Source organism: Podarcis filfolensis (genome assembly GCF_964270895.1).
Source record: "Podarcis filfolensis genome assembly, chromosome: 11".
Lineage (NCBI taxonomy): Eukaryota > Metazoa > Chordata > Lepidosauria > Squamata > Lacertidae > Podarcis > Podarcis filfolensis.
This window is the reverse complement of record NC_139613.1, coordinates 41,568,532-41,589,140: the sequence shown is the minus strand read 5'-3', so window position 1 is coordinate 41,589,140 and position 20,609 is coordinate 41,568,532. Positions and strand designations below refer to the sequence as shown.

General features: G+C 40.6%; 1 protein-coding gene across 1 annotated transcript in view; it reads right to left on the bottom strand.

Moving 5' to 3' along the window:
• Window positions 1–1,760: 1,760 nt before the first annotated feature.
• Window positions 1,761–20,609, bottom strand: part of WDR36 (WD repeat domain 36) — a 33,245-nt gene continuing 14,396 nt past the window's right edge. The window contains exons 13-23 of the mRNA XM_083576698.1: window positions 20,130–20,244; window positions 18,253–18,418; window positions 17,024–17,132; window positions 15,461–15,540; window positions 11,969–12,076; window positions 11,034–11,131; window positions 7,932–8,074; window positions 7,503–7,622; window positions 6,075–6,156; window positions 3,927–4,114; window positions 1,761–2,775 (exon numbers count right to left, since the gene is read on the bottom strand). Of these exons, the coding sequence (XP_083432824.1) occupies window positions 2,626–2,775; window positions 3,927–4,114; window positions 6,075–6,156; window positions 7,503–7,622; window positions 7,932–8,074; window positions 11,034–11,131; window positions 11,969–12,076; window positions 15,461–15,540; window positions 17,024–17,132; window positions 18,253–18,418; window positions 20,130–20,244 (1,359 nt within the window). The 3' untranslated portion in view covers window positions 1,761–2,625. The remainder of the gene's footprint in view (window positions 2,776–3,926; window positions 4,115–6,074; window positions 6,157–7,502; window positions 7,623–7,931; window positions 8,075–11,033; window positions 11,132–11,968; window positions 12,077–15,460; window positions 15,541–17,023; window positions 17,133–18,252; window positions 18,419–20,129; window positions 20,245–20,609) is intronic.

Below are 20,609 nucleotides of genomic sequence, written 5' to 3'. Positions count from 1 at the left end.
CTAGGTAAAACCAAATCACAAATTATTTCATTTTCTACATGGTTGGTGGAATTTTCAGATTCTCACACCAACTGCTTCACCCATCATGCAATACCAAACCATCGCTAAGCATGCAGGCTCCAAGAGAGACCATTCTGGCCACTTTGCTCCTTTCTCAATTGTGCTACTGATGTGCTGCACTAAATCAAAGTATGGCTTAGTGTGTGGACTAAATCTGGGTTCACGGTTTAGTTTTCCCAAATTGTGAGTCATAAACCACAGGACAAACGTTGGCTACAGCTCACAATTAGTCTGGAGAGAGCTGAACCACAAGGTTGGGCTAGAGTGAAACACTAAGCCAAACCATGGCTAACTAAGTGATGCAGGGCTATCCATCTCCACCCCCAAAAAACATATACTGATGCCAGACATGTTATTTTTATGTTCAAAAGTCACTCTGGGCATGCCAACCTATGCCTTGAGATGATCAGGCTGACTTTCAGGATTTACAAATGTTTTTGCATCCCTGCCTAGACACAGTATTATGAACTGGCAACCAAGTGAAAAAAAACAACAACCAAAATATTATTTCCCTGAAGGGAAATACCATATTATGGTTTTTATAAATACCATATTAGGTTCAGATCTGGTTAACTGCAATAGCAATTTCCCCCCTTTTTGTAATGTATACATTATCCTTTCGTTTGTTCTATTTTGGTTTCTACCTGGCTACTATTTCTTGTTTCTTCTTCTTTGTGTCTTCTCTTACTCTGTGCACTTGCAATTTTGTACTTTTTATAAAGAATATAAATTTAAAAAACCAAAATATCATTTTCCTGAGCCATGCATCCCTCGGACAAGATTCCACATATTTCTTCATAAAATGCTGAGTAGGACCAGCAACACGCGTTGAGCATTGAAGCTGCTGTGCTCCTGATGTTTATCACTGACATATAGTTGAACACAGGACACTGAACCAAAATTGTAGCTAAAAGGATAATCTAAGAAAGTCTTGCCCCTTCAACTGTAACAAAATGGCACAAAATGCAACAATTTCTAGTTACAAGTTTCACAAAGGCCTATTTCCAAGTTACTATTCTGAAGGTAAAGTATTAAAATAATGGCCCTCACCAAGTACTTCCTAGAACAAGTGCCTAAATATGATTAAAGTTTATTCAAATAATTATGCACAAGTTTTTCTTCTTCTTTATTCAACATTCGTCTTATCAGCTTACTACAATTTGTAACCATTGGCTTAGATCCAAACTTGGTCCAGTTTAGAAAACAGCCCTTGAAATTAAGCCTTGACTAACAAGACCCATTTATTTCCAGGTTCTATTCACAAGCACGACAATCCAATTTGTTAGGTGCAAAAAGATCTAAAGACATTTGATCAAAGTTTGTGGCTACTCTAATCTGGTTAGTATTGGCTCTGCCTGAGAAGGCTCTTCCCATGGTGTCTGGATTATAATCAGTGCTTTGACTTAAATTTAGGGAAAATGCCCTGGGCTCCACACTTTTAAGGACCCCCCACATCTTGCACAAAATCCTGTCTGCCTTGCCATTAAATTTTAAATGCAGCAAAAGTTGTTTTTCCACTGTAAATAGAATTCTGTGTAATTCTAGAGCTGGGTTTTCAATATTGTTTCCAAACAGTGTTTTTGTATTACTAAATCAATATCCAGTGAAAAGTTTAAAAAGGCAAAGTACCTTCCATGGTTGAAATTCTAATGGCCTTTTTAGTTTATGAATAATGGACTGAATTAGTAAACACACAAGAATAATAAGAATAATAATTTTATTATTCGTACCCTGCCCATCAGAATGGGTTGCCTCAGCCACTCTGGGTGGCTTCCAACAAATATAAAAGCAAAACAAAACATTGAACATTCAAAACTTCCCTATACAGGGCTGCCTTCAGATGTCTTTTAAAAGTTGCATAGTTATTTAGCTCCCAGACATCTGTTGGGAGGGTGTTCCACAGGGTGGGTGCCACTACTGAGAAGGTCCGCTGCCTAGTTCCCAGTAACCTAACTTCTTGCAGTTATGTAACATTTAATTGAAACTTGCATAATATAGCTTATATGGCAAGTTTATGCTGCATTCTGTGATGTCTAGAATTCATGAAAACATCCAAATTGGTTTAAGGTGATGCACAACATTATATTTGTTAGTCGTTAAAGAAATTTAAATTTTGCAGCTATTGCAGACATCTTTTCAATATACAAAAAGTGTTTTTCAGCACACAGAATATTGCATCTTTACCATTTTTATTATCCTACTCTTACATGGTCTACCGCTAGGTAGTGACTAGGACCACACCTGCCCAGCATCAATGTTCCCAAATAATTCATCAGACATCACCTCTTAAAATTTATTTAGATTTATAACTGCATATTGAGTGTTTTACCATATTGAATATTCTTAATTTTTGACAGGGAACTTTACTGTTTCAGCAGTCATTTACACAATAATAAAAGCACACTTTATCTGTGAAGGTAGCACAGATTCGTGTTTGAATTTGTACAAAATAAAGTTATCAAGTCAAGCTGTACAATTACCTTTTTGAAACTTAAGAGAGAAAATATCCATTATTAAACTTGATTTGTACATTAAACTGGGCATTCTTATAGAACAAAAGGAATGTTACAACAAAGCAGTCTTCATGTAATTTAAAATGCAAAGGCTTTGGTTGAAAAGAGTCTGTAAATGCACCCAAATTTCTTCAAGCTGGGGTGACAGTCTGGATAGTTCTGCCAGCAGATCTGGTTCTGATGAAAGGATTTTTAAGTGCAACTGAAATGGAAGCATAAAATGAATTACATAAATACATGAATCAAATTTGATGGAACTCATTTCTTAAATTTCTTGATTAGTGTGTTAAACCACCACATCACTTTTTTATTAGTTAATAAAAGTTGGGAAATATCCACCATAACACGATGCCAATGTTTCACAAACTGATCAAAGTTTTTTAAAAAAATTCCTTCCAGTAGCACCTTAAAGGTAAAGGTACCCCTGACCATTAGATCCAGTCATGACCGACTCTGGGATTGCGGCGCTCATCTTGCTTTATTGGCCAAGGGAGCTGGCGTACAGCTTCTGGGTCATGTGGCCAGCATGACTAAGCCGCTTCTGGTGAACCAGACCAGCGCACGGAAATGCTCCCGCCGGAGCAGTACCTATTTATCTACTTGCACTTTGACGTGCTTTCGAACTGCTAGGTTGGCAGGAGCAGGGACCGAGCAACGGGAGCTCACCCCGTCGCGGGGATTCGAACCGCCAACCTTCTGATCGGCAAGTCCTAGGCTCTGTGGTTTAACCCACAGCGCTACCCGCGTCCCTAAGTAGCACCTTAGAGACCAACTAAGTTAGTTCTTGGTATGAGCTTTCGTGTGCATGCACACTTCTTCAGACGAAAGCCCATACCATGCACACGAAAGCTCTTAGTTGGTCTCTAAGGTGCTACTGGAAGGAATTTTGTTTGTTTGTTTGTTTGTTTCGACTACGGCAGACCAACACGGCTACCTACCTGTGATCAAAGTAAGTAATATTTTAGTAACTCCCCTCAGATGAGCACTGTAAGGCCAAGCAGTGCTATCACACAGCAATAATGAAAGTTTCAGTAGGGGGAAATGCTATTGCAAAAAGGAACGGATGCTGTCAGTCATTCTTTATTCAGTGCCAAGTGTGTCTCCCCGCCCCCCCAGCGCATTCAAATTGGGGGCTTCTACAGTAAGCAAACTGTGCTGCACAGAATGTCACTAGCAATCAGTGGCGTAGCGTGGGTTGTCAGCACCCGGGGCAAGGCAAGTAATTTGCGCCCCCTAACCTGTGGATTTGCGCCCCCTAACCCTAACCCCCAGATGTTGCGCCCGGTGCGACCGGCCCCCCTGCACCCCCCACGCTACGCCACTGCTAGCAATTGTATCAAATGATACACTTACCTTCAGAAACAACGCAAGGTATGCCTGAGCCAGTTCAAAGTCACATTTTGTAGTCAGCATGGCCTCAATCATTCTTAGGAAGCTTTGCATCACCCTAACAGAGCCACCGCCATCGGGGGACAAGCCTCTCAGTTCCGCCTCTGTGTTAGATGGCCCCATGTCCTTCAGAATACGGAGTGGAGATTTATCTGTCAAAACAGGAAGAGTATGGCTACAAGTTCTAGAAAGTGTTACAGAAATGGGGTGTGTGTGGGTATATATATATGTATGTGTGTGTGTGTGTCTATCTCTCTCTCTATAATCTATATATCTATCTATATCTCCCCCCCCCGCCCATATATATCTCTGTGTTTTAAATAGTTATCCTATACCCTGCATCATTCAACAATTTGGTCATAATCCAAATTGTTCATTTTATGCAATTAAGAGAACAGCACAAGCTGGTGGAATTTTATTTGACCCTTTTTTGTGTGGGAAAAAGAAGATCCCTATTTCCCAAAGTCATGCCATTTGGAGGTCTTTAAGCAGAGGCTTGACAACCATATGTCAGGAGTGCTCTGATGGTGTTTCCTGCTTGGCAGGGGGTTGGACTCGATGGCCCTTGTGGTCTCTTCCAACTCTATGATTCTATGAAACCTTGCCTCTTTGGTAGCGGGAGGCTCTAGCTGTGCATACGAGCCCCTCTACTTATCGTACTTTTCCGTGTATAAGACTAGGATTGTTTCCTGAAAAATTGCGTTAAAAATCGGGGTTCGTCTTATACACAGATATTGCGTAGCGGTGACATGGGATTGGTTGCTGCCGTGAGTCGGAGATTGTCAGGGGCTATTTGGCGTGTTATTGGTGGCTGCGGCAAGGGCTGGCATTGATTGGCTGTTGCTACAGCGATATGGAAAAACAATGGAAACTAGCCAGTTAAACATCTGGCTGGTTCAGATGACAACCTTGAGCTAGGTTAAGAGCTTTGAGAACTTAAAGAAGGAAAGTCACTTGATCCAGGGACAGCCCACATATATATATTGGCCTACTCCAACCTCTTTTTCTTAATGGTGACTGCTCCTGCTCAGGCTGCACAGAGAAAAAGCAACTGGGTTCCAGAAATCCATTCCGATTGTGCAGATAAAAAAATATATCTGATACAATTCTACAGGATGGGGTATCAGTGTGTGAAAACAGTCCAGATCCAATGATCTCAAGATGGTGGAGACAGCCCAGGCATTTTCTCTTGGTCGCAAGTGGTCAAAAGCCAAGTGCAAAATGAGCCTGGGACCAAGCTGATTTCAAACACTGGTCAGAACAGTAGTAGTGGAGTAGTTCCAAATTATCACTGACCAAAGAATCTTGGTTTGCAAACTGCCCTAAATAAAAAAGTTTTATGAATTTATTCTCTGCCATGTCATAGTAACCTAGGTTTTCCTTCCTATCTGGCTTTCTTGATTAGCCCTTTAAAACCAGAGCACTTTACACATTCCAGTTCCCTGCTATTGCTTGCCTGCATTTTTTATAAAAGGCCTTCAGCTAACCTTTCGTCAGGGCAGAAGTTCTGACATAAACAATGTCAGATCTATACAATGGAATTCTGATATGCCCTAAAGGAATTTCCTAAAGGACTGAATGTTCCAAAAAGTCAAATTATTGTGAAATTGGCTCTGGGGTATGCTAGGTGTGTATTGCTTTGAAAGACTTCTGTAACTAGCTCGACTGTTACCACAATTAACAGGTCAACTCTTTCCCAAGGCATCCCAGGAACCGATGATTTAATAAGGATCAAAAGCATAGTAGCAGCACCATCACAACTTAATGGGAGTAATGGGGATTAAGAGGACCCAAGATATTTAACCTTTTCGTAATGTGTAATACCGAGTTCAACATATTGGGAGAATTTGTAAAGCTGATGTCCCCTTAGGGGAATGCTCTTTTAAAGAAGCTAAATTGTTCTACACACACTGTACCATACTGAAATTGCATCCCCCAACAAGCCAAGATAAGGTATCCTTTCTCCCAATATCTATTTTGAAGACACGTTATTCCAGCCTTAAGAAGCCCAATTCACTACCACTACAATATATGGAGAAAAAGGAAATAAAGTACACCTTCTCCCTCCACCTTGTCAGGATGCAAATTTATTCATTTCATAGTATAACTTACAGTCACTGTTTATCAGAGCTTCTTCAAGCTTCAGGTAGAACTCAGATTTTTGTGCCAGCACTCCAAGGTTTACTACTTTTGACTGAAATATAAAAAAAGGTTGTCAATTGAATTGCATGAAAGACAACTTTTACAAATATATGTAGATGAAATTTTAAATGTAACATCCTTACGAGAATTAAAAGGTGGGATTTTGAATGTTGAATTAATTTAGTTCTGTACTCTTTAAATTACAATGCCATATTGAAGAATGGCATAATTAGGAGGAATCTCACCCAGGAAGATGACTATCCCTACACAGGCACTTCTCCTTTGAAGACATGCATGTGTACATGCATGCACATGGGAAAACATGCATCACATAAAAACAATGGAAGAAAGGGCATCTGGAGAAATCAAAACAAGGATTTCTACAAGGACTCTTCAGAAAGCTAAAGATAGATGAGGACTAGAGGTTCATCTATGTAATATTTAACAATGTATCTAGGATTAAACCTCAGTGAGAAAGCGGTCTTAGATATGACAGAACAGCAAGTTCTTTCTATATATGATGAAGCTGCCCAATATTTAAGTACCAGTTTCAAGTATTAGATTGAGGATAATTATCTACATACATCACTTTAATACCTTACGCCAAAGAATAAACGTACATAAATCGGACATCAAGAATCACAAGACAGAGAAACCAGTAGGAGAACACTTCAATCTCCCAGGACATTCTATACAAGATCTCAAAGTAGCTGTATTACTACAAAGGAATTTCAGAAATAGACTGGAAAGAGAAGCTGCTGAATTGCAACTCATTACCAAACTTAAAACCATGGAGAGACCTGGTCTGAACAAAGACATTGGATTCTTATCTCATTATACATGACAAAGCCATTTTTCACCTTCTCACCCCTTGCTTTTTCCTGTAAGACCTATTGCAGTCGGTAAGAGTCGTCAACAGGCTCATCACAGCTATCTGCCAATCACCCATTCCCACCACCCTTCTGAGTAATACCCCTCCCCACCTTCTCACTATATAGAAGGATCTGGCAACTTCTGTTTCAGTGTATCTGAAGAAGTGTGCATGCACACGAAAGCTCATACCAAGAACTAACTTAGTTGGTCTTTAAGGTGCTACTGGAAAGAAATTTTTTTTTTTTGTTTTTAATACCCAGTAATTGTGCAGTTGAGGTGCCAAAATTTGTGCTTTTATCAAAGATGTTGTAAGTGGGAATAGAGAATCGAAGGGGGCGAAATGCTATAAAATACAGTAGGACCAAGATCAGTTACTGCAATTCACCAGTGATTTAGCACCCATTACATAAGAAATTACTTCCAAGAGACAGTCATAAATCCAGAGAGAGAGAGAGAGAGAGAGAGAGAGAGAGAGAGAGAGAAGTACTACATGCAGATGTTTTGTATCATCAGCTTTCTCTTTACCTGTTGTCCACCATTTTCATGTTCAATGGAAGCATATTGTGGTATGAGGCCAGGAATTGTGGGGATGAAGAACGGTGCAGATTTTGGCACTTTTGGTGGCTCTTTGGGTTTGTTCTTTTGCTGTGGATGGGAGATTTTATATCATCAGACAACTTCCATATTCACACTGTAACCCTAAGAACACCAAATGTATTAACTTTCCATCTGGGAAAGCGTTAGAATCTCAGCTGGTGTGTTAAATCTAGGTTGACTATGTGTAAAATACTTCTGATATTTGTATACCCTAAAAACAACCTAGATGTTATCCCAAACTATGAAGACATTTTGTCAAGTCTTTGTTGCATTCAACATAACACAACCACGTAAGATGTAAAATGAGAGCAACAGGTCCTGGTCAGAAACCTTTTAAAAATAGCTTGAACATACTACCTTTATAATATCAAGATTGAGGAGGTTCTTCCATCTAGATTTTGGCAACATAGAAAGGGTCACTAATGCTTCTCCCAGCTGTTCTGGAGAATCGTATTCTATCATGTCATCACTTATTTCTTCTTCTTCTGTGACATCTACATCTTTAAAAATGGTAACAGACGGGGGGGAAAGTTTAGCAACGTTGGGAAATGTTCGAATGACAGTAGATCCTGAATGACATTCAGATAAACACAGCTGGTTAATTACACAAGCACATTGGGATGATATTAGATTCTGGTAGGCAGCCGTGTTAGTCTGATGCAGTCGAAATATAGAAAAAAATTGTCCAGTAGCACCTTAGAGACCAACTAAGTTTGTTCTTGGTATAAGCTTTCGTGTGCATGCACAAAATTGCAGTGTATCTGAAGAAGTGTGCATGCACACAAAAGCTTATACCAAGAACAAACTTAGTTGGTCTCTAAGGTGCTACTGGACAATTTTTTTATTTTTTAATATATTTCGACTGGGATGATATGATAATGTTAAATCTGTGAAGAAAATACAACAGAAACAATTCAGATGCAATTGAACATAACAAGATGAACACAGCCAGAGACGATGACCAAGGAGGCACGTTCCTGTAGCATGAATGGAAAGCCATGCTTGAAATTCCTCACAATGGATGGTGTCCCCTTGGCTAAGGGTTTCATACCTGCACTATGTATCTGGTTGTCTAACTAGCTTTCCTCCTACCCCCAATCTGTCAAAGTTGGCCTTTCAGAGGTCAAGGAGAGAAGGATCTGGTCTTCTTGTCAGAAAAGGTTGACCACCTCTCTTTAAGAGGTACAGTTATTCAATTGTACAAGAACTAGAATGCATGTGTGGGGGCTGGTAAAGGGTATCTCATCTGATTTAGCTGCTAAATCTTAGCTGTGGGAGCTCCCCCAGTGCTCTGAACAACACAGAATAGGCAGCAACGAAGACGTCATTTTCATGCCTCTTTTGAAAGGTATTACTCACAGAACATGCAGCTGCCAATCTGCTTCAGGGAATGAATCAAAAGTAGTGCCTACACTTGAATCTGCAGGATAGATAGGAAACTGGATTGCTTCCAGTTTCGCTACATATTTTGTTTGTGTCATTTTCTCACCATTACACAAAGTCAGATGATTCAGGAGAAATCATCCAAGTTATCGGAATGCTGACTGCACCATCAGCAACTGGAAGCACTGCCAGACATCTGCATGGACTCTAGACATCAGTGTCTCACCAGTGTCTCGCCTATTGCATGGGAACGCCTCTTGCAGAATGTAGTTTCTGTAGTGTTTTGTACCAAATAAATATCTAAATGTGGCTCACTTTGTCCATATGTTAGAAATATACTTAAAAGCAGGGCCTGGATCGCTGCAAGACTGAAGTTCTGAGTTGACAGATCCTCTGACTAGTGGAAGGGAAGCCCCTTAAGTTTGCACTCTTAGCATGCTCTTGGATCTGCAGCTGGGCCTGGAAAAGCAGCCTGTGACGGGTTCAAAAATACCCTCTGCTAACATCAGCAGCTGAGGACTGTGTCGTCGTTTTCTTTTATCTGATCTGAAAGCTTACACACATAACTGCTTAATACTAGATTACTGCAATGCACTCTCAGAGGAGGCTGGCCTTCGTGGCTGTGAGCTGGTACAGCTGGCTAGCTCAGTTGGTTAGAGTGTGGTGCTAACAATGCAAGGTTGCAAGTTCGATCCCTGGGTGGGACAGCTATGTATTCCTGCATTGCGGGGGTTGGACTAGATGATCCTCAGGATCCCATCCAACTCTATGGTTCTCTGATTCTATGTTCTGCTTATGAGCTTCCCAAAAGCATCTGGCTGGCCGCTTTGGGAATCCGAGTGCTCAACCAGATAAGCCTTTGGTATGATTCAACAGGACTGCCTGTCATAGAATGGACACCAAACATACAGTACATCAGTGTTGATGCCAGCAACCATATTCCTAACACAATCCCATGCATGGTTTTAATCTAACAGCTGGAACCTTCCCGGTTCAGATGATGCCTTTGCTAATCGACAAGAGTAAATGAGAGCACCAACTTGACTGCATCTCTGCCAAGTTCCAAGACAAGTCCCTTTCCCTAGAGGGTTGCCTATATAGCCTAACATAAAATATATATACTATTGTTTCTCTATGTTGATTTTCAGGTTGTAGGCCTGTCCTATATTCTGTGAAGTGCCAGCTGATGGTTATATTATATTCCGGCTGGCCTTTTGACAGTCGAGGCTGAGAAGATGTGGACCAATCAATTTTATAGCACATTTTACTTGGCTATTTTCAACTTGTTTTATGTTTCGAATTATTATCTGCCCCATCCTAGTTGATGGAGAAAGATAAGGCATAATGAAGCAGATAATACTTCACAAGTTATTGTGATTTTTTAAAATATTGGATCAGATTGTTGCTGTTAATTTTTGATATGCTTTATCATGTTTTTATGTGTGCTGGAAACCGCCCAGAGTGGCTGGGGCAACCCAGCCAGATGGAGAGGGTATAATTTTTTTTTTTAAAAAATATTATTTATCATGATGCTACTCACTATCTGGAGTGAAAGCTCTCTAGATAAAGAGGTCACCAAACAAATCGCGTCATGCATTCTGTGAAATTGGCTCTATGCAGGTTGGACCCCCCCCCCCCGAACAGAACATATGGGGAGGGCTTAATATACTGACATGCTTGCAAACAGAATGTTAAACATAGCATGTCATTAGATCCAACCCATGGCTTCAAATATATGGTCATTAGTAAGGACAACTGGTTACACACTCTAGGGCAGGGGTGAGGAACCAGTGGTTCTCCAGATGTTGCCGGATGCCAACTCCCATCAGCCTCTGCAGTCCTGGCCGCTGGTCAAGACTGGTGGGAGTTGTAGTCTAGAAGCATCTAGGAAGCCATAGGATTTTCAAGTTGAACAATATGTCAGAACACAAGGGAGCGTAGAATCTTTCACAAATTCAACTTTGCACTGGCCTAGGAGCAGTATGCAAGCCGTTACTTTGCGATTACACAAACAAGAGATTCAGAAAAAGTATACTAACGGCCAAAAAAACCCTCAGCAACTCCCTTCTCTAGTACCTTGAGCTGGACATGTTCCAGGAAGCGTTACTACAGAAGGCTCATAATCGGGTGGAAGCGGACGCAAAGAGACAAGCGAATACAGCGAACGGTTAGACCTGTAAAATCCAAGATGGAAGACATTGTTATTTTGGCTTGGGGGTGGGGGCAGAGGAGAAAGAAAGCACGCCATGTTCTTTGTGGATCTATCTGCTATAACGATGAGCGATTAATGTAAGCTATAGGACTGAGTTGTTAAGAGTGAGAGATGGCAGTCCAAAAAGAGAACATTTTGAAGTTAAATGCAATCGTCATACTGATATTTATGTAGAATATAATGCAAATGTTGATTAATAATAACAGCTTTTTCTATGTTGTAAAATATTAATTTATGTATACTGTATTTATTATGTATTTAGCTATTTGGTATGATTACTGTTTTCGATTTAATGTAGTTTAAAGTTTTTTTGTTGTTTTTTTTAGGAACTAAATTGTTCGCAGTCCTAAGAATATTGATCCAAAGAACAACAACTACCCCGATGCCCCTAATAACGTTTTGAGCTTACTTTCTGGACAGCAGAGCCCCACCATGTCATAAGGCAAGCTGGTTCTGAAGATAAATACAATTTCAGAAGTCGTTTTTGACATAGGATAAAGATTACAGTTAAAAAGTGGAGGAGGGAAAATCTTACTTGGTGTAAAGCAAGTTCAACTGACATAAACAGAACTCGCTTCCAAGCAAACGTGTCTAGAATTTCATTATATTAGGAAAACAGTCCCAGTACACTTAACTAATTGGGAGGCGGGGGGCAGTTACAGAGGAATTTTCCAAAGGGCAGAACTTGCACCTTTTACTAAAGTGCCATGGAACAATGCAGCAATAGAAATGGGCAGTCTTATGTCTTATAGTTCTGCTCTAAAAACGAAAATGCTCAGAAGACCACTGGAAGACTTACCACAGGTAAATTCCAAGATCATCTACATGGGAAGAAGCTAAGAAGTCTCCCGTAGGAGACATAGTAATGCTTACTGCTGCTGAATCTAGTAGGAAACAGTCGACAAGGCTGCAAAAAGAAAAACAATTCATCACATAACAGATGATATACAGTTCAGTTACCAGTTATTAAATGCATGAAACCACTACCAGTCATTATATTATTAGTCTTCTTATTCTGCTTTTCAGACAAATGTATAGTCTTCCCAAAGACGTTCACTTCAACGTTTTAAAAAAGGAGACAGGGCAAGTTCTTGTGTTCAGGATTACAAACCGGGGTGGGGGTGGGGAGAAGCCATATTAGGGAGCAAGAGTGGGGGGGGGGGAATGGAGAGATGGGAAATCAATTTGAAAATGTCAGAATAAAGGGGCATTTAAGTCTAGCTGGGCCAGGTTTGATCTGATGCTGGTGATCTCGCTTGGACAGAGGTGAGGCAACTGATCCAGCAGCCCTTAGTGCTCTGGATGATAGAAAGTGCCAGAACATTATTCCCTTCAGTTCTCCAGACAGTTGGAGCAGAGCGTTCAGAGGATTAGATTTAAGAAACATGGACATCTACAAAAAACATACAAGGATAAACACATATGGTCTTTTCTAAGTACGACTGGGTTGACTGTCCTACATCACAGTTAACAAAACAAAAATAAAATATAATGATTAAACTCAAAACCCTGAAAAACACTGTAAAAATGACTTATAACTTCAAAAAAAAAGTTATCTGGTGTTTCCCTTTTCTTTTGCTTTTATACAATGCTTTAGTTTAGCTACAAGCATCCCCATAGTTTGTCAATCTTTTTACTCATTGTGGGGATAGTTTGTAATGTTTGATTTTTAGCATACAGAAATCAATCTGTAGGGATTGTGACGAATCACAATTCGTTCCCTTATGTTCCCAATAGACTAAACTGGCCATGTAATGTGATGACAAAAATATTTGGTGGGGGGAAAATACTGGGTGGTATTCAACGCAGGAGACTTTTATCTCCTCTTCCCTGCAGCTCTGTACGGTTGGGGGACCCTCTGGAGCATGTTTTGGGGACACAGAGGAGGAGAATATTGCAGAAGCAGAGTTCTGCCCATGGAACATTGGATACACTGGGTCTAGTGGAGCCTCATAACTCAACTTTATCAGATGTGCATTGCCCATTATGAGTAGGATGAACACAGGACTGCATGACTGGCAGCTACAACTGTATTCCAGACAATCTGGAACCAAAGCTACCCCTTTAACCTTTGTCGCTATGCCAGATGCCTCAAAGGAAGAAAACAAAGAACCGACTGTTTTAAGACCAAATGAAAGCAAATCATAGTACAGTGGTACCTTGGGTTAAGTACTTAATTCGTTCCGGAGATCCGTTCTTAACCTGAAACTGTTCTCAACCTGAAGCACCACTTTAGCTAATGGGGCCTCCTGCTGCCGCTTATCCTTTCTGTTCTTATCCTGAAGCAAAGTTCTTAACCCGAGGTAATATTTCTGGGTTAGCGGAGTCTGTAACCTGAAGTGTATGTAACCCGAGGTACCACTGTAAAACAGTTTAAAGTGTGTCCACTTTGTGGGAACGCACGCCCAATCTACCCCCAATCACACTCAAGAAGTGTGCAATTACGGTCAAGAATCAAATCTGCAACTGCTCATCAGTCCTATTATTCCTGCAAATCGGCTAAAGTTCCGTTTGAACTTTAAAACATCTATCCTTTTTCATTCCTGCCCTAGTTAGCCACAGAGCATCAAATACAAGGGTGAAGGGAGAACCAACTCAGACTGGACTCTTCAGCAGGGAGACACACACAATAAATCTGAATGAAAGCTACATTGGTAGTCCAAGTACAGGTAAATTAAAACAACTGCAATGTGTGTGTGGTTGTGTGCTCTGGATATTATTATTTTTTTAATTTATGAAATGCCTTTTACATATATCTCAAGGCAATGTACTGTGCAGGCATAAGAAACCTTAAATGTTAGTCCAATTATGTCATGCTAGTTAACGTAATTGGTTTAGTATTGCGGTACATTCCTATTAAAATTGAAGTGCTACCAAACTAAATCAAGAGTTGCATCATCAGACTGTATAGTTTCAATGTATGCATAAGGAAATGGAAAAAGAAGTACATTATGTACTAATTTGCATATGGACAACTCCTCTGACATATGAGAACCATTTTGTCATTTCCATTTGACATCCATACTGCTATCTGGAAAATGTTATGATAACAAGAAACTCTGAGACTTTTTTGGTGGGGCAATGTTGCAACATTTAAATGTCAGTGCATTCTAAGGTGAATGAGAAGAAGCACAAGTTCAAACAAGGCAGCCTGTTGTAAAACGTAATGTCTCAGATGGCTAATTACTTCAAAGAAATCTGACAAGTCTAGGTTATGCTTATAGGCAAGACGTCAAAAAGGCAACAACACAGGAAAATTAGATACGGAAATGGGATTTAATACATCCAACAGAGAAAATTAAAAGAATATGAGACATGAGAAATTACACAATCTTGGGGCACCTAAACTGGGATTGCCAAGTAGACAAGAGAAACCATTTTAACACAAATGCTTCATTAGGCTGAAGTCTGTCCTGTTCCAGTAAAAAGGATGGAGACGCATTACAGGTTGTATACGGAAGAACTACAAAAACTAGTCAAAGACTACAAAGGTCATCTAAGCCATTAAAAAATCACTTTCAATTAAAGAAAGGGATTTAAAAAATGAAACAAGTATTAGTTAGCATGATTAAAGTCAAGTTCTGCTGAAATGTAGGGGCTGCCCATTCTAACTTTAGTTAGAACCTTTACCATATAACATAAGACGTAATATTCTGTTTGGTCGAGTGGGCCGGATGCCCCTTCTCCTCCCTGCACTCAGAGCCTACACGTGATTAGCATCATGATAGAATTTTTCTTCGGAAAGGGGGCACTGTATTACATCTAGGTGCCACTTCCCCACAGCAGATGAAGCACTGGGTTATTTGGGTGGGGAGTCCCCCGCTCACATGACTTCTCTTGCAAACTGCATCAGCCATTGCAAGCACCATTTTCTATTAAAAATAAAAATTTAAGAAACTCAAGCCCTCATCTACCTATGAAGCAAAGAAGTGCCTCAATATATTGCCAGCTGAGACTGGAAACTGAGTATGACAAGATATCATTCTTGTGTACCTTTGGCAGGGCAGATTCAATCCTCAGGCATAAAGGCAATAAAACACAAATAAATGAAGATATTTGCAAGTAGACCAGTTCGTTTCTGTTCTTGCTTATTATGTATTTTGTGTTCTCATTTTCTATTTTTATGTTGTGAACCACCCAGTGATCTTTGGATGAAGGCCGCTATACAAATTTAATACATAGTAAGAATAAGATAGATAGGCGTGTTTTAAAACTGATTGTGCTCTTTCGTCAGTACACACATGTAACATATCAAAGTAGCAGTTTCTCTGCAATCTCTAAATTTACTTACCACCCAGATGGCAGATCCCAAGTTCTAATGGTGCAGTCCATAGATGCCGTTATTAGCCAGCGGCCATCAGAACTGAAAGCCTACAAAAAATTATGATTTGTCTTTTGAGTAACAGCTGCACAGATTCCCCTGACAATGTTACTAGGATATTTGGATGAATGGGTCAAGCGTAAGGAGCTAATATGGAATTTATCACTTGTTGCTAGTACAGTGGTACCTCGGGTTAATAACTCAATTCGTTCCGGAGGTCCGTTCTTAACCTGAAACTGTTCTTAACCTGAAGCACTACTTTAGCTAATGGGGCCTCCTGCTACCGCTGCATGATTTCTGTTCTTATCCTGAAGCAAAGTTCTTATCCCGAGGTACTACTTCTGGGTTAGCGGAGTCTGTAACCTGAAGTGTCTGTAACCTGAACTGCATGTAACCTGAGGTACCACTGTATGTTTGTTGTGTTGCAAAAATGGAATAATAAAGCCACCAGCAACAGTGAAAGAAAGCCTGGCAAAAAGCGAGGTTGGCATAAAGAATTAATATGGCTGAAATATGGTAAATAAGAGAGAAAACTTGAATATAAATGGAAGCCCTTAATTGAATTCATGAAGACTAGATACAATATGATACAGTCATACCTCGGGTTACAGACGCTTCAGGTTGCGTCAAAACCCGGAAGTACCGGAATGGGTTACTTCTGGGTTTCGGCGGGCGCACATGCACAGAAGCGCCAAATTGCAACCCGCGCATGCGCAGACATGGCGCTGCAGGATGCGAACGTGCCTCCCGCATGGATCATGTTCACAACCCAAGCGTCCACTGTATTAATTACAACCATTTATCTATGCAGTATATTAATATGTTATAATTTTTGAGTTTATAATATTGGTATTTGTAGCTGCACGATACACAAACACACACACACACAAACTCACACACATATATGTGGTATTACAGGAACAGGTATTTACTTGATATATCCTTGCAATCATTGTATTTTATATTTTATAAATTATAATGAATATTTTTAAAAAAGAATTGGGATGATGCTCTAGCTACACTAGCAACAAAAACGCATTTCAAAGTTGAGTTGCTGAAACACTGGATATATTCAAAGCTGAAGACTACTTAGGAAAATGTTTATTCCTAAGTAGTCTTCAGCTTTGACTATATCCAGTGTTTCACACACTAAGTTAGCACATAGCAACTGTATCCATTCACATCATTTATTATAATTCATATTCCTGTTCTTCTTTTAGAAAGCTCAGTGTCCTCCATGGGACTCCCAGTGGTCTTCCATTCAGGTCCACATGCCCTTAGCTTTACTCTTGCTAAAGGATTAGGTGACCCCAAATCAACTGACCCACATACAAGAATATGCATTTGTTTCGGCACAAACCTCAAAGATAGGCAGCATGGTACCCTGTTGATACTGTGGGCTGCAACTTCCATTTTCCCTAACCATTCGCTATGTTGGCTGGGGATGATGGGAATTACAGTCTACAAAATCTTAGATGAACTCTGGCGGTACGTAACCTCTACACAATTGATAGTAAACAGATACAAACTTACTAGGTCATTTATCTGGCCTTGGTGCCCTGAAAACTTCCTCACGATTTTTCGTGTTTCTATATCCAGGACGCTAATGGTGAAGTCGTCCGTAACAATTCCCAGAATGCAACTGGTAAAAATCAAGAAGAATATAAAGTAGAATATCAAACACATGTTAAGGAAGAGGCAAAAAAATGCATTATGCTTCTTTGTTATTGATATTCTTGGAACACAAACTTTAGGGGAAACCCCCAATAGATGTTTAGAGTAAGGCTACCCTAAATGTTTTGACAGGGGAAAGGCAAAAGCTGGATATAAACAGGGCATAATGAGCAAAATGGACAGGTGACTGTAGTGGGTTGGATGTGTAAAGGGTAAGAACCTAATTACAACAATAATTTTGTTATTTTCATCAGTTAAGATTATTCCAGTTATTTATTTGTTGCTTTTTACAAAGCAGCATACGGAGAAATAAAAACAATGGAACATCAGGCAAAATACTAAGCACTGAATGCATACAGACAACCAAGATGGGACCCTTTCTCTTAAGGAAAGGCCACAGTAAAGATTTTAAGGCAGGAGTGGCTCCAGATCCAGCCTGCCAAGCCAATGCCAGTTGTCTGCCAGGCCCTGGCAGACTCAGGCACCTCTTCACTTTGCAAATGTGTCTCCTCTTCTTCTGGCATCACTGTTAGGTCTTACAGGCCAGTGGGGCGGGGGACAGGGAAGGAAGGAGCACACTCTCCTGCTCATGACTGGCAAGATCTCCTAATAGTAGTGCCATGCCAGCGGGAAAAGAGCCATCTTTGAAAGATAAGCTGCATCACAGCAGAAGGAAATGGTTCTATTCATCACCTGTGTGCATGTGGTGTGTGTGCATGGATGTCTGGTCTGCATGTCTGGGTTGTTGTGTATTGTATCTGCATGCATGCATATGCTTGTGTGAATGACTAACCTTCAATGCAGCCCTTGGACCAGAAAAGGTTAGCCACCCTCTTTCTAAAGCCTTCTTGAGTGTCAAAACTGAAGAGGCCAAGTGAATTTTAATTGGAAGGGAGGCCTGCAGCTGCAGGGCCACCCTCAAGAAGACCCTGACTAAATGAAGAAACTAGGGAGGCGGCACATATTTCAGAAATTAGGAGGGGTGAAACTCTTTTAGTACAACTGTGTTCTGCAAATATGAATAATGAAAATATCACCGCTGAAGTAAGAGAAGTTATTAAAAACAATAGATCTTGAAATAATCCCACCTGTCTCTGTGAAGCAACATTTTACTTGGAGAAGAAGGGAGGTTAATAGAGTGAACAAATTTTCTGCTCTTGAAGTTCCAGAACTTGATCAATCCTTCACTTCCTGCTGTGGTTGTCAGCTGGTTTAATCCATCCACGGCTACTCCTCTTATGGAACCTTCATGGGCTTTAATTGCGAAGAAAAAGAGTCAATTAATAGCCCACCACCTTAATTTGGCATCTTCCAACTATTTATTATTATAAAGTTATATACAGATCCTTAGCACAGCTCACAATCTAAGCACAATATAACATCCTTCAGGAATAGATAGATACCATACCACGGTTAATCATATTCACTTTCTGTCATATTTTTCCTGTAGTGCAGTACAATGTGTCCACCGTGGAACTGAGATCCAGAGTAAAGCTTCCTTCCTCATTCTGCATGGCTAAACCATGCCACCAAATGCACACGGGACACAATCTTATGAAATTGGAATCCCAAACTTGTTAATGCAGAGATGATTTAACAACTCACTGTGCATGCAGAAGGCAGGCATGTGTATCAGAAGCATCTCCCTACTCCAGCATGAAGTAACAATATGCACCTTCGATATTGCTGGTTTATTGCCATCATAATATACAGGCATGCAATGATCCATCTAGTTGTTGTCTGACCATAGCACGGTTATTTAACCTGTGGGCCTCCAAATTTTGCTAAACTACAACTTGCTCCATCCCTGACCAGTGGCCATAACTGTTGGGGCTGATGAGAGTTGGAGTTCAACAGTATTTGGATGGAGACAGGGTACCCACCCCTAAGCTATAACCAAAGGTCAGTGTTGTGCAAAACCTTCCTGCCTCTTCTCTGCAGCACATCAAATCCAAAGGCTCAATTTAATCTGCTGGCAACATTCATACATTTGAAAATGCAGCCGGAAATTTGTCACACAGTATGTGCCGAAGAGAAGAAGAAGAAGAAGAAGAAGAAGAAGAAGAGGAGGAGGAGGAGGAGGAGGAGGAGGAGGAGGAGGAGGAGGAGTTTGGATTTGATATCCTGCCTTTCACTCCCTTTAAGGAGTCTCAAAGCGGCTAACATTCTCCTTTCCCTTCCTCCCCCACAACAAACACTCTGTGAGGTGAGTGGGGCTGAGAGACTTCAAAGAAGCGTAACTGGCCCAAGGTCACCCAGCAGCTGCATGTGGAGGAGCGCAGACGCGAACCCGGTTCCCCAGATTACGAGACTACCGCTCTTAACCACTACACCACACTGGCTCTCTGTGTGGGCTCATTGGCTTATGCTCACCCCCTGCAATACAAAATAAAGATTGTGCTTGCAGTTGGACATGTTCTCCTACATCCCTATATGCATATGCTTTCCTGGTGTACACGCATATTCCCAATCACATGGCAAATACTACAAATGATGTTCAGCGTAGGTGAGCGCAAACACAAGCCAGCACATCCCACTCTCTGTATAGCAGTAATAGCCATATTGTTACAGGAGAGCATTCTGAGGATGTTTTTCTGATCCAGACTCTCAACAATACTGAAACTGTTGTTAAGAGGGTAAACTCTGATGCAGCTGTCCGCTCATGGAACAGCTTTTGATTCAGCTGAGGCACCCACTAATTTAAGATATGGGGAGGGAAATTTCACTGACACACTGCCTCTCACTTGAGCAATCTTCCAAACTGTTATATAGGGTCCTCCAGCCTTCTAGAGCAGACTTTTGGTGGCCACAGAGAGCTGCAGCAGAGAGTAGGAATTGGCAAAAATCTCTGCCTCCCCCCTTTTTTTACATTAGCAGGTGCCTTGGCTGGATCAAAAGACATTTCGCGACAGAAAAGGCAGCACTGGATTTCAACCAGAATGTTTTCTAAGTGCCGTATTTTCACCTTTTTCTTTGCCATAACGCCCTCTGTGAATGCCAGACTGCATGTTGTATACATCCACATGTCCTGTTGAAAGTCCAATTACAGCAAAGTTTCCACAGGAACTGATATCTACTGCCTTTTGGGGAAAGAGAAAGAAACAAGTTTTTTTTAATAGAAGCAAATATTTGAAATCTTACTTCCAATATTTGTGATTAACAATGTCAGATTCTCAACAGACATTATTCAATACAAACTGATTCTACTTTCAAAAAATTACTGAGATGTTCAGATAAAGAATAATTCTTGCTATTATTTTTTAGCATACAGTGGAACCTTGGTTTCCAAACTTAACCCATTCTGGAAGACTGTTTCAGCTCCCGAAAAGTTCAAAAACTAAGGATCAACGGGCTGGCTGCAAAGTCAATGGGAAAAAATGAAAAGCGCATCCAAAAAACGTGTTCCAAAAATCGTTCAAAAACCAGAGCAGTTACTTCTGGGTTT